Raw genomic sequence first — 24,663 nt, forward strand, 5'->3', positions numbered from 1 at the left:
TGTAATAGTGAGGACAAGAGTGCATCCATACAACAGTTGCATGACTTAGTAGATAAAGCAGGACAACATGAATTGCTGCTGATAATGGGGTGACTTGAATGCCCATACTGGGACATACAAAACAGGATACGAGGCCAATCTGATGAAGATGATTTGGGACAGACGGGAAGAAGGCAAGAGGAAATGGGGGCATCCAGCAAAGAGGTGGATGGCTTGTGTGAGAGAAGATCTGTGACAGTCTGACATGAGTGTCAAAGAAGGCAGGAATGCAGCATTGCATCGACAGAGATGATGACAGTTAAAACAACACCCTAACCCCATGTAGAAAATGGGAAAAAGCAGGCTGAAGATGAAAGACTGACTCATTCCTACTCTGAGGAAAACTATGCTCTAGAAAAAGAGAGGTTTTCTGTGCGCCAGCGAACTCCTTCACAGAAATTCAAATAATCACGTGACTCCCAGTTTTCTCACCAACTGCTAAAGTTAAGTGCCCTCCTTCCATGTTTTCCTAAATGTACATTACTTACTGTGAAGGTATATATTATATGAAACAGATATTACCACATAACTACAATCAGCCAGCCAAATCCCCCACTGAAATAGTCATCACTACACCAGTAGTATAGCTAGAGCTGGGTCAGAACAGTCACTGTCCTGGGTGCAAAGTGTTTGGAGGGTGCAACCAGCTAATTTCAATCTTTAATGCAATACCAGTTTTAAAAGTGTTGTTGCACTCGGTGTGTGTGGTCTGAATTGCAGCAAGCAGCTTGATACAGTTTCTAAAGATTTTTTTTTTAATGGAGGGTCAGGGGCAAGGCACAAAACAGGACCGGATTGTGTTTTTTTTGCTGTTCAGTGGAAGACCTGGGGGGGGGGGCATTGATCTGTAACAAGCCAACCACTACAAGTAGCAATTGGCTTAATATAGTAAAGTGCTCTGGTTGCTCTTCACTCGAAGAGCTGAGAGGGTGGGGCACTGGTTCATGGTACCAGCACAGGGTGCTGTTTGAGCCAGCTATAAAGAATGACGACTGTTTTTCAAAAAGTAGGAAATGAAAAATCATTACGGTTACAAGTTGCAGCGTGAATTACCTGGCAATAATTACAATTACAATAATGAGAATGATAGGTATTCTGTCCCTACTTTCACCTAGCCGAGAATAACTCAGTGCATTTAAGTGACAGAACCGTATTAAAGTGAGCTTGCTGTTTTACTAATGTACTCAATTACTAACAAACTGACTTGCGTTTTTCATTTGAGTCCCTCTGTGGTTTTCAGAACAATGGCAGGTGCAACAAGATAAACTGTTTTAAACAGGCAAGTGTCTATTGCTATGCGAGTTGCACAATCCCTGGAATTTGCCATGTTATTTGGGATGATGACAGCAAAAAGCAGTTGCTATTTAAATTAAGAACTTGTGCCCAGGATAGTTTGTTTTCTACTGGTGGTCAGGTAGCAGGTTAGCTACTAAAGTAAGATACTGAAGGGGCAGGTAGAAGGAAAAAAAACTGCAAATTTAATTTTTAATATAACTTTAAATTAAAAAAGTAACATGCTAGCTTGTACCACCTACAAGCTACCACCATAAGCAGGAGCTCTGCCCACCTGCCTTTCCTATTGCTCTACTCATATTTGCATATGACAGTTCCACATTTTTCACATGGTTATAGCCTTTCTTTTCCCATATATAATTGGTGCAATATTTTAAATAACAGTCATTAAATGGAGAAACAATTATAAAATGTAAATGCTGAACTTCTACTTAGATTACAGCCTTTTAACAATTACTTAGAGCTTCTGCAGTTTTAGAAGGGTTGTCACAGTTACTGCAGAGAGTTAAGGTTTTGTGCTGCAGTTCTTGTGGTATAGGGTTTGATACCCTCATCCATCATTTGTATACTTTGACACATTAAGCAAGTTACTTAACCAGACATTGCACTTGGGTCACCCCTGAAAAGGGACCGTGTGATATGTGGGTTACTTGGGTTAACAAATGGGCATTAATATTATTATTGTTATTATAAAACATTTAGTCATTTACAATGAGTAAGGCAAAAGGCGGATTGCAGACTATAATTTTTTATAAAAAATTTTTATCAGTTCCAAAGGTGGAAATCCTAACTTTGGCTAATGGATTAGTGATTCAACATATCCCCAATGAAACTATCCTCCTTGGGGATGTCAACATTAACTGATTAACTCTCAGTAATCCAAACTCTAATACTCATATTAATTTATATGGCTTTACACAGCTAATCTCCCAACATACTTATACAAACAACTCTCACACATCAAGTACTCTTATTGACTGGGTACTTGTATCCAATCCTTCCAATCGACTCTCCAGCCGACACAAGCATCCTCCAAAAGGGCCTCATAGAAACAGACAACTGGTGCCAGAGTCATGGCCTAAAGCTAAATGCCAAAAAGTGTATAGTCATCCCCTTTGGCAAAAACAAAGTGCCCACAAATTACCACATAGGTGGTAATCCATTAAGTACAGAAGAAGTAATTAGGGACCTGGGGACCCAAGTTGATAGCAATCTTTCATTTGACAACCACGTGGCCAAAGTGGTTAGAAAAACATTTTATATAGCCCACCTAATCATGAAGGGATTCACATCTAGATCAGGGAGGTCATCGTGCCTCTTTACTCATCCCTCATCAGGCCCATAATTGAGTACAATGCCCCTTTTGGGATGTACCTTACCAGACACCTGCAGCAACTGGAAAGACCCCAAAAGTACCTCACCAAGAGGATCAAAGGGCTCAAACAGATGCCATATGCTGCCCGGTTACAGAAACTCCAGCTCTACTCAGTGGCATACCACCTGTTCAGAGGCGATCTGTGCCTGACGTATAAAGCCATGTCCAACCCGGAATTAATGGACATGCTGCACCTCAGAAAATCCAAATCCCATCAAGCTATGTGCTCGAGAGACTTGAACCTCAGCACTGAAATAAATAGGACATGCTGGAGGGACAGATTCATAACCCAGAGGCTCCCTTCACTCTGGAATAAAATCCCAGTCCAGGTTAGGCAGAGTCCCTCACTGACTCTCTTCAAGAGGAATCTTGATGAGTAGATGGGAGATTGTAGGTTTACCCTGGGTATCACTTCTGTGTCACTGTTAGACAGAGGCACAGTATACTAACCTCGAAAAAGGGCATAGCAAAATTAATTTAAAATGGGTGGCGAAAGCCAAACACATTCTGGCTAGGCTTATAAATGCCCTAGGGCAGATAGCCTAGCATTATGAACCTATGAACCTATTAGTTTAAGGGTGTGCACACTTATGCAACCAGCTTATTGTGCATTTTTTATTTTTTTCCCTAACAGATTTGTTTGTTTTCCAGTTGAATTGTACAGGTTATAGGTCACATTGAAGGTGGGAAATGATTTACTGTGGTCTCATTTTTTTTTTTATATATCACAAAAACCTGGCATTTTAACAGGGGTGTGTAAACTTTTTATATCCATGGGTCTACTTTGTTTCATTGAAAGCTCATTTATCTGAATTTGAACTCAACCTGACCATATTGCTAAAAGCTCACATTACTGAAAACTCATTCAACCGAATCTCATTTCACTCAAGTGAAGTACTGGCACGGAGTAGAGCACTGTAAGGCAAGTAAAAAGTATATGCCCTTTTCCCCACTGTAGTGTGATCCTGGAGTTACTACATAAAGTTAGGAGGAGTGTGGGGGGCACAGCTCCCACCTTGTCTGTTTTTACATTATATTTCACTGAAAGCTTCAAAATAATACATTTTAAATCACAGACATTCATACTTACAACACCAATGAGTAACCCCTTCCAGAAGACAATACATATTCAAACTAAGTGGGGGGCTGTGCCCCCCACCTATATATACCAACGCCACGATCGCACTACAGTGGAGAAAAGGGCATATACCTTTTACTTGCCTTACAGTACTCTACACAGTGCCAGTACTTCACTACAGTGAATTGAAATTCAGTTGAAATGAGCTTTCAATGAAACAATATATATATATATATATATATATATATATATATATATATATATATATATATATATATATATATATATATAGAGAGAGAGAGAGATAGAGAGTAAACCCTTCCTTAGCAGGATGAGATCTCAAAAGCAACTGCTTTTGACACCATATCTAAAAATAATGTAGCTGTCTACTGCTCCCAAGGAATTACATCCACTGATAACATAAAAAGGTTGAGACATTCACAAACATGAGACAGTAGTGTTTACAATAACAGGCAGTTTTACAAGTCTTCTTACCTGCACCATCTGTAAGCAGTTGTTAAATTCCTTTTTTAAATTTTCTTCGGCCAGGTTCCGAGCACGTTCCTCAAGCTGTAATCTCTTCTCTAATGTAAATGTGTCACACTTGAAGGCTAATGATAATCGAAAAAATTCACTCTGTGGGGGAAAAAAACATGGTTTTATACTTCAAGTATGCACAGAGTACATATAAAAATTGTAATTCATGTCTAACAAAATACTTACTTCTACTTCCTTTTGACCTGCAGAAAAACTAGAAGAAAAATCAAAAGTAACTTTAACATGCACTTAAGATTGTAGACAAAATAGTTTTATGTAACATGACATTTTCAGCCTTACCTGATTTCAGTTAGTTTTGCACTTCTGCTTTTTGTTTCATCGTTGTTAGAAGATTCATCTGAATGAGATAAAGAATACATCTTATGATGAAACGAACGTAAAAAGTACATTCTGTTCAGCAGTTTAAGAAAAACACCCAAACATGCTTTGAAAATACACAACTAGGACAAGATTAAATTAATAAAACCATGCAAACAAGGTTGTATATAAAGACAGTTTAAGTGCCCACTCTAATGGAAGACTTTTTTTTTGCATCTTTATAACATTTCTTCTCAGTAATGGTGTGGTTCAGTTATGTCAGTAACTTTTCTGTTTAATGACTTAAAACTTAAATAAACACAAGCCTGTATGTAATACATTGTGATCATGATAGAAACAACCAGCTGGTACATTCAAAATAGAGCTGAACAAGCTGTCTGTAACTGCAGACATATATTGTAGGACAGAGGAAATAAGATGGGGTGCCCAAAGGGGGTAATTTAATTCCAATTATTATATCTTGCAAAGGAGTAAGGTGGTGATTGTCATCTTGAAACCAGGGTTTGATTACCGTGGTCTCCACTGCCCACTGTACCACTCTGAGCAAATCAAAAACACTGCTGGTAACCTTCCAATGAAAATGGACCTTAACCTAGTCAGACAAACTTGTTAGCAAAATATTTAAGTAAATAATTCCATAAGAAGATTGAACAAGGAAGAGATATTGTAAGACCTACTATCTGGAGAAACATTTAAATATGAAACTTTACCTCAACTAGATAACATCAAGAAAAGGAAAAACAGGTGCATTCCACCAATAAAGGAATGAAGCAAAAGAAAATGTGATCACAACATATGAAGCTGTACCTCCTGTGTTCCACAAAAACAGCACTGAAAATATTTATTGAAGCTGCGGCATTTTCATTTCAACACGAGAAAAGAAATTAGGGCCACCAGAGATTATTTTCAGGTTACAAATGTGGCTTGGAAATAGGCGGAGAGATACATCACTGAGAACAGGCATGCTTGGTAATAAAATGTGTACAGGAGAATCATGACTTTATATTTGAAGTACAAAATCTGACACACAACACAGTAATGCAGGTCTTGCAAAAACACAACTTCTGACCGACCCTAAAGCTTGTAGAGTTTCACTACAAAATTTCTTCAGAGAGTGCACTATAATTATAGAAAAGACCATTTATCTGCTTGCAGTTTGAATGCAAGTCTGTGTAATGTGACATTTCTCAACAGATATCACAATGGCAGGATATGGGAAATTTAGTCCAAGTGGTTGCTATGCTTCAGTCATAACTGATTATGTGAAAATATACTTCTCAATGATAACAAGTATTGCTTTACTCACACAGCTGATCATCCATTACACATATGGCTGTAACTTCTGCAAGGCAAACAAAACCTTAATGCAGGCTCCAAAACAACACCAGTGGTTTAGGGAGGCCCTTTGATTTATTAATTTCTGGACCCACGTAAGAACAACACAATTACCGACTTGATGGAAATTGTTTAAATTAACAATTTTCTGTATTTTGAGGGTGAATATTTTAAGCAGTTAGAAAGTGTTGCAATGGGAGCAGTCTGTGCTCCCACTTTTGAGGATATGGTCATGTGGAAGTGAGAGAATACTTTTATTTTTGTGTTATCCTAAATGTTGGACTATATACTACAGATTTGTGGATGACATCCGTATCTTCTGGGTGGATACAAAAGACAATTTTAAAAAGTTTAAGTACATAAATGATGCTACTGAATTTTTGGAATTTACACATTCTATACACAAGATTCTATGAACTACCTAGTCATTACTATATTCAAAGTGGATGATGGTTTTAAGTCCATCATTTATAGAAAACACACTTTTTCTAAATCATACTTGCATTTTAACAGCTGTCACCAGAGAATCAAAAAAAAAAAAAACAAAAAACTTAAAGGTCAAATAATCAGACTAGCTAGGATGAATCAGACAACATACTATATGAGAACAAAATGGATGCTCTATGTAAAATGTTTGAACAAAGGGGCTACATTTTTAATTTGGTGCACATGACCAGACAAGTTACACAGGGAAGGAAGGACACATTTATACTCATTTTAGATGTGGGTTTGGTTGATAAGATGGTTATGAGAGATTCAGGTGAGGGTCTTTATGGAAAGGGGTTTAGCAAGGCTTTGTTGTTAAAGTGTAGCAACAATACAGCTATGTTAAAAGCTATTAATAAAAAAAATTGGAATACGTTTAGATTGGACCCCAGTTTGAGTGCATTGGAGAGTACATTTGAAGGACAAATTTGAACGACAGAAAGATGATTTTCTTGAATGGAAAATGCCACAAAACAGGTACATGAAAATGTGGCATGTGCAGTTTTTGTAATTTTGCTCTAGATAGAAATAATTTCCCAGTAAAATACAAGGGGCAAAGAACTTAGATCCACTATATGGGTTAACTGTTCCACTAAGGGTGTTCTGTATATTGCTACTTGTCAGGACTGTGAATGTTTTTATGTGGGGAAAACTGAACGCCCATTGAAGAAAAGAATATATGAACAATTGCATGATATTACCAAGAAAAAATAGTAATAATGCACTTTATAAATTCCTCCAAGTTTAAATTTAAGTTTGGAATTATTGATAAGGAGTTTAGTACAGACAGCTCAGGTGCTATCTTTCAGATCTTTATATCAGTGGTTTACTTCTTGTGAAGGTAAGAAGGGACAACCTATGTCAAAAACTGACTATTTTCAAATGGTTGTCTACGGCTATTACCTTTTGTTATACTTGCATAATAAATGTACTCAAGGAGGGATCAAAGCTCTCTCTACTAGGGACTTTGCTTCATCTATGGCTTTTTGAAAAGGGTGAATTCTAGAAATATTTTAGAAGCTTTTGCTTGGTTCTCTGTACATACTTTTATGAGGCACTATAAACTTGATTCCCTGTTTAGGACCTGATCAAGCTTTGCTAGGACCATTCTCCAGGGGTTTCCTGACTCTCTTTCTTGCACCTCCCAAATGTAGTTAGCTATGGAAATCTAACCATATTAGCTAAGGCTACTGCAGCAATGATCAATACAATGAGCATAGCACACTTGTGCAAATTGAACTTACCATAATAGTAGATGTTTGAATGATCACCACTGCAGTTATCTGCTCCTACCCTCCTTTTTTGATGTGCTTTTTTTTTTTAAGTCAGTGTGCGGACATTTATGTTTTGTTGTCGCTAGCATTGTCCTTTCAGGGCTCAACCTTCTTTTGCTGTCAGGAAAGCTCTGAAGGGCTTTGTGCCAAAACTTGTGCTTTTGTGAGCTCAGCTCAAGCTGATTGAAGGGTGCCTTGAAGCTTTGAAAGCTGGCCAGACATTATATCCTTGGGAGGATAACACCCATATAACTAATGCTACTGCAGCAGTGATCAATGGAAAATCTTCTGTTATTGAGCACAACTTATATATATAGCTTGTTAGTCTATTAATAAAATGGGCCTCCAGGATGCATTTTCTGAGATGAATTCTACCAATGGAAGTAAACACTAATTTGGTACATTCTAGTGCCCAGAATCCCAAGGCAATATTTCATGCCTGTAAACCATACCTCTCAACTTTGTTCAAGAATTCTCAACAAACCTAATGGGAAGACAAATGCTCAAAATCAGGAATAATATTTAAATATTACTCTAATTCACAAATAGTTAACAGAACACTAGGTTTTGCATTAACACACATTTTTCTGAGGCAGAAGTATGAAACTTTAATGTCGGGAATTACTGACTGATTCTAATCCTCAGTATTTTACAAGAAAAATCAAAATTATTTTACAGGGGACAGGACAAAAATATGAGGAAAAAATGACAGTTGAAATGTATGCTATGAACTGTCATGAACTCAGAGCAAAACTGAAGGAAATGGAAGTTTAAATATTGCTCCATCAGAAACAGTGAAAAAGCTGTGAACATGTTTTTGACAAAGACAGACCTAGACAGCTTAAATATGTTTATTTTGGATTTACATTTTTAAAACAATGCCTGACATACGTAAAGTTTGCACATTTAAATCCTCTCTGAATGTTTTAAGGTTTAATACCCATCTTCTCATACATACACAACACATACACATCTTCTCTCTTACCAGTACCAGGGTCACATGCTTTCTTTGCACATTCTGGTAGAAAAAAGTGTTTTAATGTAAAGATTTTTAAAAATACTTGCCTGCCTCTGAGTGTTTTAATGTGAATTAGGTGGAGTTCTTTATAAAGGGGTAATGACAAGATGCAAAGTGCACTGAATGATTTTTACAACAAAGCCAGCTTACAGAATCCCACACAGCACAGAACAAAACTAAAGAAAGGCAGGGAGGATTAAGCAAACCATACTATTTCAAATACACAAACGAAGGCTGGTGACCATTTACTAAGGAAATGAGAACTCAAACTACTGAAATACATCTCCAAACTATTTAAAAAGCAGGTGTATCTTAATCTTATATAGTTATATTCATGTGAAGTCGTTCATCTGTCCCCCCCCCCCAACAAATATACATGCACTACTTTCTTTCATGTCTCCTACCTTGTACAATGTCATCTCAATCAGGTGGGAAAGGGCTATTTTTCTATAAAACAGCACACAAAAACTGCTAAACACAAATTTTAAATGTGTTTTGCATTCTAAAGTTACAAAAAAATAATGCAGTCCATTTTATGACCATAAAAAGACGCTCTGCAAATGTGAATAGCACTATGCCTGCACCCTTTGCACAGTACATCAGTGCAGTGTAAGAGGTGGAATGGAGAAGAGGACAGCTCTGTGGTACTTTGTCCTTCTGCCCCCCCCCCTTTTTCTTTTTTTAACATTAGTGTTACATCTCAATTCTGTCACTCAAGAAATCAAAAATGAAACTCTAATGCCTGGTATTGACCGACATAAATCCTCACCGATTTAAACATTTTACGAAAAATAAGACCAGAAATATGAGGAAATTCAGGGGATGTTCAGCAAATCTCTGGACAGTTGACAGGTATGTTACTGTACACATGGTAAGCATTTCTGTGAACTCCAGTTTTGTAGAACAATTTTTGTTTTTTGCCATATTTTGTGCTGTCCCTCATAAAAATATTACAAAACTGAGTATGTCAATGGAACTTCGGGCCGCTCAACAATAGTTCAGCAGTTGTACTTCCTTGCATTGGTATATGCTCAATTAACAATACACAAGTTGATTGGGCTGCCCAAACAGTGTGCACATTTCTGAATAGCAATGATCCTTTATTGTAATTGTGCTTCAAGCATGAAGCCTAGGAACATGATATTATTTAATTCTTCGAATACGCTAAATATCAGATAATAAGAACAAGATTAGAACTTCAAATATCATTATGTTCAATAGGACTGCTGGCATTAGTTGTATGTTGGGACAGTGCTTACAAAAAAATGTCAAGTTTGTTTATGAATAAGCTAAAAAAGAAAAAAACAAGTGGGAGAAATTAATTTCTTAATAGAGTTAGTGAAGTTTGAAAATACCGTTAACAAAAACATTCATTTTCCTTCAGTTGCAAAGTCTAAAAAACTAATTACATTTCAAAGATCACTGAAAATGCTCCACTATTGATTTAAAAATGGGGACAGGGTACCTCTGTGAATTCACTACATAATAATCTTGACCCAGTGTTTGAAGTTTACATGCACAAACCTGAATCATGGCATGGCACAGACGTTATTACTCAAAAACTGCTAGAATATTCTACCATAAGTATTGCAGTCATAAGGTGGCAATAGTTTAACAGTGGCCTGCCTCCTTAAAGAAATGCTACCACTTTCATTCATCCATATTTTTGCACATTTTAGACTGCCTAATGTGGGGTAGTCATAACCATGCTAAGCAATAGGTTAGTGGCATTTCATACCAACCCCTTTCACACACATTTCTCATAGTCAGTTTCACTAAACGCCAGTAGGACACTGTGGCAGGAATGATAGTTTTAGGAGTAAAAGTCTTGCATATCTTTATTTTTTTAAGAATATGTTTACTGACATATTTAACATACACCAGAATCTTTTCTCCCCTGGACTCAATTGAAAATGGGCTCCTCTCAGCCCAATGGACCATCCTGGCAAACAAACTGCAAATAAAATAAATAAAATTAAATAAAACATGAAACACATAGCCCATGCATTAACTAAAGTGCACAAAAATCTACGTATACTCTACAGATGTAAAAACTACCTAACCCCCAACAGTAAAATGACCATAGCAAGAACCCACTTACTCTCCACCTTACTTTATGTTCCTCCCACCCTAGTTAACCTAAACAAAGGTGTACTAAACAAACTATTCACATGCTATCACAAAATAGCTAAATGTGCTAACCCTTCCTACAGATCTTATCATTGTCCAGCCCTCCACAAACAGTCTTGGATGGAATTGCCTAACTAACGTACCCTAAATCAACTCACATTGGCTCATCAAATTCTGTTATCCTAACAAAACCCCAGCCATAAATGGCCTAATAAACCAGTACACTAAACCATCAGCCAAGGTCTACCAATAAAGGTCTGGTTGAAGTATCCAAAAGTAGACACAACTCAGGGTAGTCTCTATAATGCTGTTCTGTCGCAAAAATGTGGAACTCCCTCCCACCCAAAATTAGGACTGATATAAATAACCTCAGTTTCAAAACACAGTTAAAATCCTATCTCACCAGGTCCTGGATTTGTAAATGCTCTGACCTGGGAAAACTCCTATAGGACCCACTCTTGTCAAAATTATATGACCCAGGATAACATATTCTATTTTAAGAGCCTCCAAAACTTCAATACCCGTATAATTTTCTTTTTCTTTTTTGCAACACAACTCTACCAATGTTATAGACTTTTGCATCAAGTCTTTCAACTTAATAACGCTGTCTTAACTAACTATCTTTATAAATAGGAAGCCTCAACACAACTATCACCCTCACAATAGGGCCATGCAATCTAGGAATGACAACTAACATTGAGCAAGAACGTCTTGAAAACCAAGATTAAGAAAGCAAAGAATGAATTTCAAGATCAGTTGAAATGAGTAGGATACATGAAAACCCATGCCATAGGAATAAGACATTTATATGACCACTAGCAGACATCCAAATGTTGAGACATAGCAGAGTCTAGCTTGGCAGGTTGTATAAATCATAAGAAGTGTTACTGAGAGTCTGCATGAAGTACCTAGGAGATGTAAAGAACAGTCATAACAGAAAGGTAGACTAAGCCCCTCAATATTTAAAGGGGTGATAACTTGAAAAGGAAACCAGTGGTACCTATGACAGAATCATCAGGTATTCTAGGGGTGGGAATAGTGTAAAAGACTACCTATAACAAGCGACTCCCCCCCATTCAACTTACTCATGTGTACTAACCCTATCCTTAACTGCACATATTACTTAACTAAAACACTACAACTAATCAAGACAAAAGGATAAAGAACCCACACAAAACTAACTCTATCCCCATACTTAAATGTAAACTGCGAACATTTGCATATACACTCTACCTACTATAACAGGATCTCAAGTTCTGGGAGCACCACCTTTCCAGGCATTCATTTTATTTATTTAATTTGTCTTTGTTTACTGGGAAAGATTGACTGGGTACTGACCATTGTCAGCAAATATTCAGGGATAAAATCTCCATTTGTTTACATTGCATTATACTTGGTGAATAACATGTTTTTGCTTTCTCCTTCATACCTACACTACACAACAATTGCATTCAACAGAATGTGATTCACGCCAATGTGCCATTGACCAATTGTGCTGTTACTCAAGTTTTGTTAATCATTTGTGGTTTTAAACAAATACATTACAAATATTGCACACAATCTTATTAATGAAACCAAAAAGTAGAATCTCTCTCTAGAAAAAAAAAGGGGTTTAAAAATTTAAATATCATGGAAGAAGACACTTTCTCTTAAACATTTAAGATGCAGCCATTTTCTAGCATCTCAAAAACCTGTTATTTGAAAGTGTGTCAGAATGAATGTGTTCATTTCAGTATGGCACACCATTTTAAAATCCTTAAAATCCACTTTATGGTACTGCTTTACAGTGTTTAAATAGAGCAGTGGGTCTCTATACTGAAAAGCAGCCCCACAAGCCAAGTCAATGCCTTCTCTAGTTCACCTACATCGTGTCTGTGCTGAAGACCGATTCCCTGCAGAGTATGGGCTTTATTTCCTATTTGTTTATTTATTATTTACTTACTTTTCCTGCATTTGTACTTGCTAAACCAGTACATAGTTCATACACAATAATTGTTTCTCGACTTGCTGTTTAGCGAGCACGCAGCTCGAGGATTCTCTCCCACACCTCTAGCCCTGTTATTTGGATCCTAACTTCTTTTTGCTTTTCTTTGTAGCTTTAGTGCTCCAACTTCTATGGCTTCTGCTGCTAATTTTTTTTGTTTCCTTCCCAGTACATTCCTGCAACCGATACAGTTCTCGACTGCTGGCTCCTCGCAGGCAGGTTTTCTCTCCTCTATTACATTCCTAATTGTTTTTACCATTTCCGGATAGGTCTTAAACAATTAAATAATTAAAAACTGCCTCACTGACTCAGGCTAGGACTGGTTCTTTTAGATTTATTTCTTGATATAGGAGCTCTTACCTTTTCTGCTGTTCTTGATTGTTTTTTGTTCACTCTCCTCCACTGTCATGAGTCAGCTCGCCCCAAATTACTTCACTTTCAAAGCTTCCTGTGCCACCTACTACACACACCCCATAATCCTTTTCACTATCCTTAAGCCAAAGCCTTCACTTTTGTATTTTTTTATTTTTACTGTAGGCCAGATCAGCCATTTAGTTCTCCCCTCTAGATGAGTGCTTGCTTTAGAGTGTAAGTGACTTCTGCCTACCATTATTCCTAGAAGCCATGATTTACCTTCACTGTTTATAGAGTTGGTGGTATTACCTGTAATATGCTGTCTTAGGTCTTGTTCTGCTTGTTAGTCTTAGTACTTGCAACTGTTATGCATCTACCTCCTGAGAATGTTTCTAGATAGTAACTGTACTGCTTATATGGTTTTGAGACCTTGGCTGCCTCAGTTACAAGACACATGAATTGAATTGCAACTGTACTTGCAAATGTTATTTAACTACCTTCCTGAGAATGTTTCTAGATAGTGATTGCATTACTTATATGGTTTTGAAACATTGTTAGCTGCCTCAGTTATGAGACACTTGAAATGAATTACAACTATAATAGTTTTTATAGCAAGATGTCATTACCAGTAGTGTTTTGGTAATTGACACACTGTCATGCCACTTGCGCAGCTTGGTTAACCTGTTGCATTTGTAATTGTTAATTAGTCTCTAGTTGTTTCTCTTTGTTCTTTACCTTATGCTCTCTCCTCTGGCTGTACAGATCTCCGTACATCCTCTCATACTGGTCTCCCTATGCTAACAGTCTAATATACTAAAATTCCCTGTGATTCTATTTTTCATTCTGTTCCTCTGTCTTTAATTTTGTTTCTTTTTTTCTACTGAGTGCCTCGTTATACTATAAGTTTTGATTCTGGTTGACTCTATATCCAGCAAACTCAATTCCACTGATTACTTAATTACTTATAATGTTTTCATTTCTTTTTTGCCTACAGCTGTCTGGCCAACAACCTGGTTGTGGTTATAAAACTTCCTTAAAATCCACCTTATAGTATTGCATTACAGTGTTTAAATAGAGCAGCGGGTCTCCGTACTGAAAAGCAGCCCCACATGACAAGTTAACTCCCTCTCTAGTTCACTTATGTCATGTCTAAGCTAAAGACATGATTCCTTGCAGAGTACGGGCTTTATTCCCTATTTGTTCATTTATTATTTACTTTGCTAAACCAGTTTCAGTTCATACACATTAATTGTTTCTTGATTTGATGTGTAGTGAGCACACAGCTCAAGGATACCAACCCCCTTAGCCTCTAGCCCGGTTGTCCGTATCCTAACTTTTGTTTTTTAATTTTCCATACCTAAAGTAACTTTAGTGTTCTAACTTCTATGGATGCTGCTGCTAATTTTTTGTATCCTTTCCAATACATTTCTGCAACTGATGCAATTCATGGCTGCATAATTTTGGAAGCTGTATTAAGTTGCTGGGTCATAGACATCATCTCTATTACATTCTCAGCTATTTTAAAATTTCCAGACAGGTCTTAAACAGCTAAAGAAATAATTAAAAACTGCTTTGCTGACTCAGGCTAGCATTGGTTCTCAGATATTTCTTTCTTGATATAGGGGAGCTCTTACCTTTTCTGGGGTTCCTATTATGTGATCGAAAGTATAAAACTTCAAACACTACAAGATCGAACTTGTATGTTTGAAGTTTTATAATTTCGAACACACACACACAAAAAAAAAAAATGGACAGAAAGTAACTGCCGTAAGCAGGGGGGGCAAGTCCCCCTGCACCCCCGCTCTTTAAATATACCAACTCCGAGATCACACTACAGTACAGAAAGGGAATATTTCCCTTTACTGCACTGCAGTGCAATCTCGGAGTTGGTATATTTAAACAGCGGGGGGTGTGGAGGTGCAGGGGGCTTGCCCCCCTGCTTGCAACAGTTGAGTTTTTTTTTTTTTTTTTTAAATTTGAATTGCTGAAACTTCGAACATTTGTGTTCGATGTTTTCAGGTTTGAAGTTTCAGCAATTCAATAACGCAACAGGAACTCCCTTTTCTGCTTTTCCTGATTGCTTTTTCGTTCACTCCCCTCCACTGTTGCGAGTCAACCTGATCCATTCAGGCCTCACACTCTGCTCCCCTCCCCCAATTCCCACATACCCCCATTACCCTACACTTATAGTCTTATAACTCCACTCAGACACAAAAACCAACCACAACCCATCTACTACCCTTCCTGAATATCCACACCCAATCCACTTCCCTCCTTCACATACTGCCCCCTCTAATTTCCATCCTCTACTTTGCCACCAAAACTCTACCCATACTACTCCCTGCTTAAACATGTCTCACTTCCTGCATAAGCTCTATCCACTAACATCCTGCGTCTAACTCCTCTCTACTTTATCCATTCTAGCTTGATATAATCACTGTACTCTACTTCACCTTCCCCTCATACCACACTGCCTTTGATACTTCTCTCAACTGTTACTGAATTGTAAGTCTTCTCCTCCTTAAATTCATCTCATCTTCCCACCATGCCCCCATCGTACCATCTTTCGCACTTTGCATCACACTTTTCTTTTCCATATTACATCTCACTGCACTCAACCCCATCTTCTTTCCCTCAAATACTCAACAACCACAAAATCCTTATCAAACAAATCTGAAAGCTACACAGACACATCTCTCCTAGCCTTTATAAAATAAATCCCATTTTCCTATACAAAGTGAAAATTATCCCACTAAAAACAATATCCATTTTATTCCATTAAGCAATACTACCATCTACTTTCAGACATACCTTACCAAACCTATCAGAAACCAACAGCTATTAGTTTACACATTCACACTTACTACCTTACCTTTATGCAGACACATTCACCCCAATCCAGGGCCCACATCAACCAATCAGTGCACACTACCTTACACAAACAATTCCTGTAAATCCTTATATATGGTCACTCTAAACTTGCAAAGCATTCATAATAACATTTCTGACTTTCACGCATGGATTGCCCACAATCAGCCAGATATCATTGCTGCTACCCAGACCTGGCTAAAAACCTTATATAAAGGACTCAATTTCTCCCTCCAGGCTTTGAAACAATAAGATTTGATAGGCCTCAAAAAAACAGAGGTGGTGTTGCATTGCCTTTTCTTAACACCTACACTATAGTTCCCTACACAAATGCTATTCCACAGTTTTTTAATGCTGAAATTCTTCTTTCTTTCCAAAAAATTAACAATTGTAAAAAAAACTTGTCTGTCATAGTTCTTTACATACCCCCTGACAACAACATACACTTACTGGAAGAGGTCCTCCCCTGGATTTCTAATATTAAAAATGAAACTATCATTCCAGGTGATGTTAATATCAATTGGCTAAACTTCTGCTCCAACTTCCTATCTTCAAATATTAATCTATTACACTCAACTTATCACTTCTCTAAACAGACTAATTAGTACAATGACATTGGCTCCATCTTAGACTGGATTCTGGTTACGGACTCAAATAAAATATCCTCAGCCGGTAAACTCCCAAACACCCTCAGTGATCACCTTCCCGCCCCTGTTCACTGAACTGCTCCCTCCTCACCCCTGTTCACTGAACTGCTCCCTCCTCGCCCCTGTTCACTGAACTGCTCCCTCCTCGCCCCTGTTCACTGAACTGCTCCCTCCGCCCTGTTCACTGAACTGCTCCCTCCTCGCCCCTGTTCACTGAACTGCTCCCTCCTCGCCCCTGTTCACTGAACTGCTCCCTCCTCGCCCCTGTTCACTGAACTGCTCCCTCCTCGCCCCTGTTCACTGAACTGCTCCCTCCTTCCCCTGTTCACTGAACTGCTCCCTCGCCCCTGTTCACTGAACTGCTCCCTCCTCGCCCCTGTTCACTGAACTGCTCCCTCCTTTCAAAATCAACATCAGTATAAACACATAAGGAACCTGACTAACTTTAATCCACTGATCTTCATCAATACCCTAAAAAAAGATGAAGCCGTGCATGCTAAAAACCCTCACTCTAGATGATGCAGTCGACTACTTCACTACGATAGATACAATATATAGCCTGGCACCTCTTCATCTAAAGAGGTTCAAAACGAACCATTCCCCATGGCTGACTAAGCCTACTAAGGAACTTACACTAGCCAGGGACAAAATTTGGAATCAATGGCTAACAAATACAAACCCTCCAGACCTGTTAAAATTTATACAATTTTGCAACTAGGTAAAAAGACTAGTCACCAAAGACAAAAAAGATAATCACCAAAAACGTCAAACAAACCATAAGCAGAACCCCCAAAATTCTGCAATTCCATTAAATCACTACTAAATCCAAGTGCAAAGAACAACCCATATCTGCATCCTGACAAAACATCTCAAGGAATAACCACACTCTAATTTTCACTTTATCAACACTATAGCACACATCACTGATAATTTCCCTCAAGCACATTACAGCACAAGCTTTACTACATCAAAACTATCTTTTTACTCCCCCTTTCACTGCACCCTCCCAATATTCCCACAAGGCCACTACCCATTCTACACCCATTTTGACTCTTAATCCCATTCCAGCCATTACAATAAAAAGACTACTACTCAAACCTTGCTCTAAAGCACCTGGCAACCTACCTATGGAATATCTAAAACTAGCAGCCAAAGCTATTGCCTATCCTATAAGTATTTTATTTATTTAATTTAACATTTGTTGACTGGGAAAGCCCAACTAGGACAAAGCCCGTTTTCAGCAGAGGCCTGGGGAGAAACACTCCAGATGCATGTCTTTGGAAAGTATACTTTTTAATAGATCAATCCAAGAATCCTACATCCCAAAGATCTGGAAAAAAACATTTATTCTTCCTCTTCATAAAGCCACAGTAGATTTTGTTTGCATTCACTTGAATAAAAACATGGGTAAAGAAAATCAAGCCAGAGTAAGTTTCCATCCAGAATGTCTTATTAATACCTTGGAAGATGGACAGGAGGGACCCAAAATCCAGATATTTGAACTTTAACATAACTAGCTACAATGAGTTGAAGACTTTGGTAAACATGGAAAGAACAAAGAAATTGGTGAGAGTAATATTTTGAAACTGTCCTTAAATCTGGGCCTTAGTCCCCATATTATTTTGCCTTCATCCAGAATTCTTGAGAGGTATATTTCAGGGGGCAGAGTAGCTGGCAAGTTATGTATATACAAAGACTTTATTTGATCCCGACTGAGTGACTGCAAGGGTTATTAGAGACTTAAGTTTGATTGGTATTTCACTCATGGTTTACTTGGTGAAGTGTTATTCCCAAAGACCGTGGGGAGATGCTGTCATTTCAATGTACAAGACTGAGTCTGTTAACTCCAGGCCAATAATGGCGATACCTGTTTTTCAGGGAGTTGCAGACATACTGCCAAAATCATCTGTCGCTTGAAACCTTTACCATCAGAATAAGGCACAGAGTCTACAACTCACAGAATCAGAAACACATTTTAACTATTACTCTAATTCACTTAAAAATTCAATAGAATAACACATTTTGTATCAACATACATTTTTGGACTACAAGTAGTATGAAATTCTGATGTCTGGATTTATTTACTGACTACTAGTGAATGAAAATTTTTATGAAGGACAGAGCAAAATTATGATGCAAAATCAGGGAGTCTGTCAAATGTGGGACACTGTCAGATGTGCATTATTCCTCACTGAGGTAAATAAAAGTGACTTACCCCTGCTGCTGTTTAATGACTGCTAAACAACAGTTACTGATCTGGTGTGGCAGTACCGGTATTGCACAATGTATTGGCATTTGCTGAAATAAGGGCAAAACTAAGATTGCTATGACTTGTATTTGTGTAACAAGATGGTTATAACTGATTTCACTTTTTAGCACAATCATCATCAGCACTGCCATTATGTTTGGGGGGGGGGGTTGCAGATGGTCATTTCCTTTCACTTACCACCAGAAACATAGATCTTACACATGATAGGTGGCTATTTTACATTGTTTGATAGGAAGAAGGATGAGTGAAAGCAACTGTCCATTGCCATTGTGGTGCACCGAGTACAACTTCCATCTCACAAAGGTGTGTGTGTGTGTATATATATTCTGGTTAACCCCAGCACCTGAGACACATGCAGCAGGTGAAATGGAATTCCTCCCTTTTCCCTGAAGGTGAACATGGAGTGTGCGTGTGTATGCATGTAAAAAAATATCACAGATTTTGATTACTCTTCTGGGTAGCAGTAAAAAATAAAGTAATTTTATTTCAAAAGTAAAGTATAAAATATATCACAAAACATTCAGACACCTAGATCCTCTAGGGGTCTGGTGGCCCTCCACATCCCAGACTATATAAATGGATTTTGATCTGGACTTGTTGGTGGCCTCTGCCCTCAAATGCACCCATACTAAACCAGCCCTGCTCAGATGCATGTGCATCAAAGGTTGCTGTAGGTTGAGTGCATGTGGGGGAGGGTTTGTGGGGTCATTACTTCTTTAGTTTTCATCACAGTAAAACCTTAGAGGCATGCAAGCGAGGTCATTACAGCTTGTGTTTGTGCTGGGGGCAGTGTGGTCATTGTTTCTTTGACTTATCTCAAAGTCCCTCAGAGGTGTATAAAGAAGGATACTATATTTTGTGTAGGGGCAACAAAGTGGACTACATTACTGTGATCATTATTTTTTAACTTTCCTCACAATCACACATCAAGCACGTATACAGATCATTGCTTTTGGGGGCATATAGGTGAGACATCACATCACACACAGATTATATACATATATATATATATATATATATACATATATACATATATATATATATATATATATATATACACATACATATGTGAAATAATTGACTGTGGCCAGCTGAACTTCTGACTTCTGTTTTTTAATACTAGAGGGATGCACAGACAGTGCTTGTGTTTTTTTTTTTTTTTTGAGGGGGGTAGAGAAGCAGGCAATATTCCCAGATAGGATTTGAGTATCCTCACAATTGTCTTGTTAGTTTGTGAGCTACTATTTTGTCAGCTTTGATCAGTAATGCTCAATGTACAATGTCCCCTTTGGTATGTACTTAACCAGGCACATCCAAAAATTAGAACATCCATAGAGGCTTCCCTGTAAAAGAATAGAGAGCATACATAACGTGTCCTATGCAGACCACCTCAAAGCCGTATCCCCGTATTCTGTTTCTTACAGACCATTGAGGGGAGATTTATGCCTGGCAAACAAAGCACTGTCAGATCCCACCCTAATGGACCACCTGCATCTCTGCAAAACAGTCACCACCACAATTACTCATTGTAAAGACTTAAACCTTGCCTGTGATATAAATGAGCCCTACTGGAGACACAGGTATTTATCCCAGAGACCACTGCTTCTCTGAACAGGCTCCCCATCCATGTGGAGCAGAGTTCCCCCAAACCCAATTCAAGTGTAACTTGGACAATTAGATGGGGAAAAGGAAATTCATCCCTGGTTCAGCACCTGTCTCTAATGGACACAGGCAGCCTGTAAATGGTTCATCTCCCAAGCCCCTGCTGACACACTTATCAAGGGTACCAGAACTTGTTAGAGATTTGGGATGCTTCAAACCAGTCATTTTACATTAAATGGGTCAAAGTCTACACTCTTGTGGCAGGAGAGTGCTGATTTCACCTATCTAAGCTGAGAATTGTTGATGAAAATCTCATTCTGTGCTTACCTGATTGGCCCTTAGGGCATAGTTGGTGTACAATTTGCTTTATTCTCATCATATAGAAGCCTCGTGTGAGTGAAGTTGCTCTTTGTGTAGCAGCAGTTACTGGTGCCTTGCATACAAGCAATCACCAGAAGTTGAAATTTCCCTATAAAACTCACCTTGGAACTTTACCTCAGTCCAGTGCTAGTCATGGGGCAACAAGTTTGTGCAGTAAGTAGCATGTAATTAGAACTATTTAGGTCTACCTTACCTAGTTACAGCCACCAGGACTATCGCTGCACAGACAGAGTCTGGTTTGGGTGCTTGGCAGCAAACTGGCTCACAGATGGAACCCACAGTATGAAAGTAGCTGACTCAAGTCAGACTGTCGACCAGTCATGAGTGCAGTCCCACAGGGTTTGGTCCTGGGTCCTCTCCTGTTTGCTATCTACTTCTGTGAAGTCCAGGCCAACAGAAGGTACTCTGGCTGACAAAGTTCACAGATGATTGCAAGTTTGGAGCTATTGTAAACTCCCCAAGTGATGTTGACATCCTACAGAAAGGCCTCAATGAGACTAACAACTGGTGCCAGAACCATGGCCTTAAGCTCAATGCCAAAAAATGTGCAGTCACCCCCCTTGGGAAAAACCCAGTTCCCTTTAATTACCACATTGATGGTAGTCCACTGAACACAGAAGGTGCTATAAGAGATCTAGGAACACAGGTTGACAGCAACCTCTCTTTTCACCACCACATTGCCACTGTGGTCAGAAAGTTGTATGTGGCACATCACATTACTAAGGGTTTTGCATCCAGGAAGAAAGAGGAAATTGTCTCCCTCTACTCTTCCCTCATTAGGCCAATCATTGAGTACAATGCCCCATTTGGCATGTACCTCATTAGACACCTGCAATAACTGGAGAGGCCACAAAAGTACCTCACAGAGGATCCTAGGCCTTAAACACTTGCCTTATATGGACAGACTCAAAAAACTGCAACTATTCTCTGTCTCATATCACCTACTTAGAGATGATTTCTGCATGACTTACAAAGACATGTCTGACCCAGCACTGTTAGAAATGCTGCATCTAAAGAAATCCCAATCCCTCCGCACCACACGCTCCAGAGAGCTCAACCTCATTACCACAATCAACAGAAAATGCTGGAGGGACAGGTTCATAACCCAGAGACTGTCCATGCAATGGAATAAACTTCTCATACATGTCAAACAGAGCACACCTCACTGGCCCTCCAAGAGAAATCTTGATGAGTGGATGGGAAATAGAAAATTCACCCCGGGGATCACTCCAGTAGCTCTACTCGACAGAGGCACTAGGAACTAAGGTCGGGTGGCATGATGCCAGGGTAATTCTATGGGATAGGCTTGTAAAGGCTCCAGAGCCATTAACCTAGTACACAGCTATGAACCTATTTAGGAAATGATGGCTCTATTGTCTGTAAAGATCATTCAACCCCTATGAAACAAAACTATGACCCTGACAACTTTGGAATTCTGGATGTAAGTATTTAGCAATCTGTGGATTCAGTGTATTTAGAAGGAAAATAAAAGAAAGGAAGACATTCACAACAACTAACAAATTAGAAAAAGAAACTGATAAATGTCTGTAAAGTAGAGAATACGTACTAAAAGGACACTGCTTTGTTATGTAATGCACAGATTACAGGGAATTATAGCATTTTTTCTATCAGAAAACCTTCAGTTTACAGAAAAAGGCATCATTTTTCCAAAAGAGAAGGTAGAAAAAAAGAGGCAAGGGGCAGGTGAAAAGGAATAAATCAAAACCTAATGTGGAAGGGCTTGAAGAATATCACTAAGAAAAAAGATGCGAAAGACAGATGTTGACTACGTGTTTCAAGCTGTGGATGTACAAATTCAGCTGGATGAGAACTGTGTGCTTGCTAATTTAATACACAATGAAGAGAGTCGGACTAATAAGACTAATGGTGATGAAGATCTATCCTTTGTAACAACTGATAGAGCAGATATTACTGTATTAGAAGTTGAAGATTCTCCTGACGTGGTCAGAGAAAATATTCCTGTAATTGGAAATTCAATTATTAGAGGACCTGATACTTACATTTGCAGAGAAGGTGATGAACACTGAATAGTGTTATGTTTGCCAGGAGCAAAAATAGATGCAAGACAAGTCTTGGAATGCCTTAATGTAAGGAAGTACGGATCTGTTTTTATTCATGGCAGCACAAATTATCTCATCAGCAAGGACTCTCTGTTTGTAGGGAACTTACAGCCCTCTTAGATAGTATAGCTTGTACTAACTAGTGTTAGGATGTATTTTTCACAAATCACATTTACAAAGCAGTCAGGTCACCACGAATATTTTTACCTGGACGGGCTTGCTTGGTTTGCTTGCTGTTCTCTGCCTGACTATTGCTGATCTCTGACTGCAACTTATTTTTCCCAACCACCTGCCCAACTGTTGTACTTTTAAACTTGGTGGCTTTTGAGTTGTCCGCCCCTACTATAAATCCAATTTTGGACTCTTCTCCCAGTCCCATCTCATCAGCTCATTCTACTGAGTATGGAGAGATCAGCTGGGGACGCCCACACACTTAAGTCTCATAAACTTGAATTAACTTCTGTTGCCTCTCTTCCCACTTACAAAAAAACTGCACTTTATTCAGTTACTTTTTACTCTATCTGTGCTTCTTCCTAATTTACTACTTTAAGAACAAGCAGCAAAAAGCAAAATAGTGTTCAGTTGCAAGTTATTCTGCTGCATTTATTATGCTTGTTAGTAGCCCAATCACACTAACTGTTATTCTAAAACTTAGTTTTGATTTAAGCACTTGGGCTCCAAAACCAGTTATTTTACATTAGGAATGTTTGTAGTCGACAGTTTACCAAAACTGCTCAGAGTTTGACAGTCTTAGTCAGAGGTCTGGAGTGCATATGAACAGAAATCCAAAGCATCCACTGAAATCTTCTAATAATAAGTATAATTTAAGCCTATATTGCACTTTGTGAACTGTATTTTATTGAACTGCCGCTTAATTTTTACGTTTTTTTTTTTTGCTGTTTTTCCTGCTGTGAATGCTTCATTCTGCACTTTGTACCATTGCCACTTCTGCCTTAAATAGCATAGGCTAGATTAAGACTTGCTGAATCTGGACTGTTTGGTATCACTTGAGCACTAAAACCAGCCATCTTACATTAAGAGGGCCTCCCTGCACCCTTGTGGCAGAAGTTTGCAGCTCAGGACCCATCTGAGTTGGAGATTGCTGGATTAAAGCTCTGTGTAGGGCTTTCCTATGGGTAGTTTTAAAACGGTTTAAATTTGCTTGTATTTAAGCCTCGCATTTGCCAGTAGCTGCACACTGCACAACAGGGGTTAGCAGTGCACTACAAGCAGTGCACTATATTGACGCAAACGTCCAGGTACAACTTTTTCCCAGGGAACAGTCAGTGTAACCCTCCCAGGATTCACTGCAGGCAACTCAGCAGCATTGCCACACTTTTTAATCCCTAATCCTCAACAGAACAAGTCCCCTTGCTAACTCTACAGCAAAAGCTGATCGAACTTGCCCACCTCCTAACAGTACTTAAGGTTTAACCTGCTACAATGGACATTCAGTTTCTAAACATTTCTCCAACCACCCTGATTGACATGAGGTTCCTATTATTTAAGCGAACACTTAAAATTGCTAACACTGTTTCAAATGTGTTTACGCGAAATGGCAAAATTCTGGAAG

At 38.5% G+C, this 24,663-nt stretch overlaps 1 protein-coding gene across 6 annotated transcripts in view; it reads right to left on the reverse strand.

Moving 5' to 3' along the window:
- Nucleotides 1-24,663, reverse strand: part of IRAG2 (inositol 1,4,5-triphosphate receptor associated 2) — a 1,240,358-nt gene that overhangs the window by 159,918 nt on the left and 1,055,777 nt on the right. For all 6 annotated transcript variants that reach the window (XM_044087670.1, XM_044087672.1, XM_044087673.1 and 3 more), the window contains 3 exons: nucleotides 4,623-4,680; nucleotides 4,509-4,536; nucleotides 4,281-4,421 (listed from right to left, as the gene is read on the reverse strand). In XM_044087670.1, the coding sequence (XP_043943605.1) occupies nucleotides 4,281-4,421; nucleotides 4,509-4,536; nucleotides 4,623-4,680 (227 nt within the window). The remainder of the gene's footprint in view (nucleotides 1-4,280; nucleotides 4,422-4,508; nucleotides 4,537-4,622; nucleotides 4,681-24,663) is intronic.

This window comes from Protopterus annectens, chromosome 11.part0, assembly GCF_019279795.1.
Source record: "Protopterus annectens isolate FY-2018-M chromosome 11.part0, PAN1.0, whole genome shotgun sequence".
Lineage (NCBI taxonomy): Eukaryota > Metazoa > Chordata > Ceratodontiformes > Protopteridae > Protopterus > Protopterus annectens.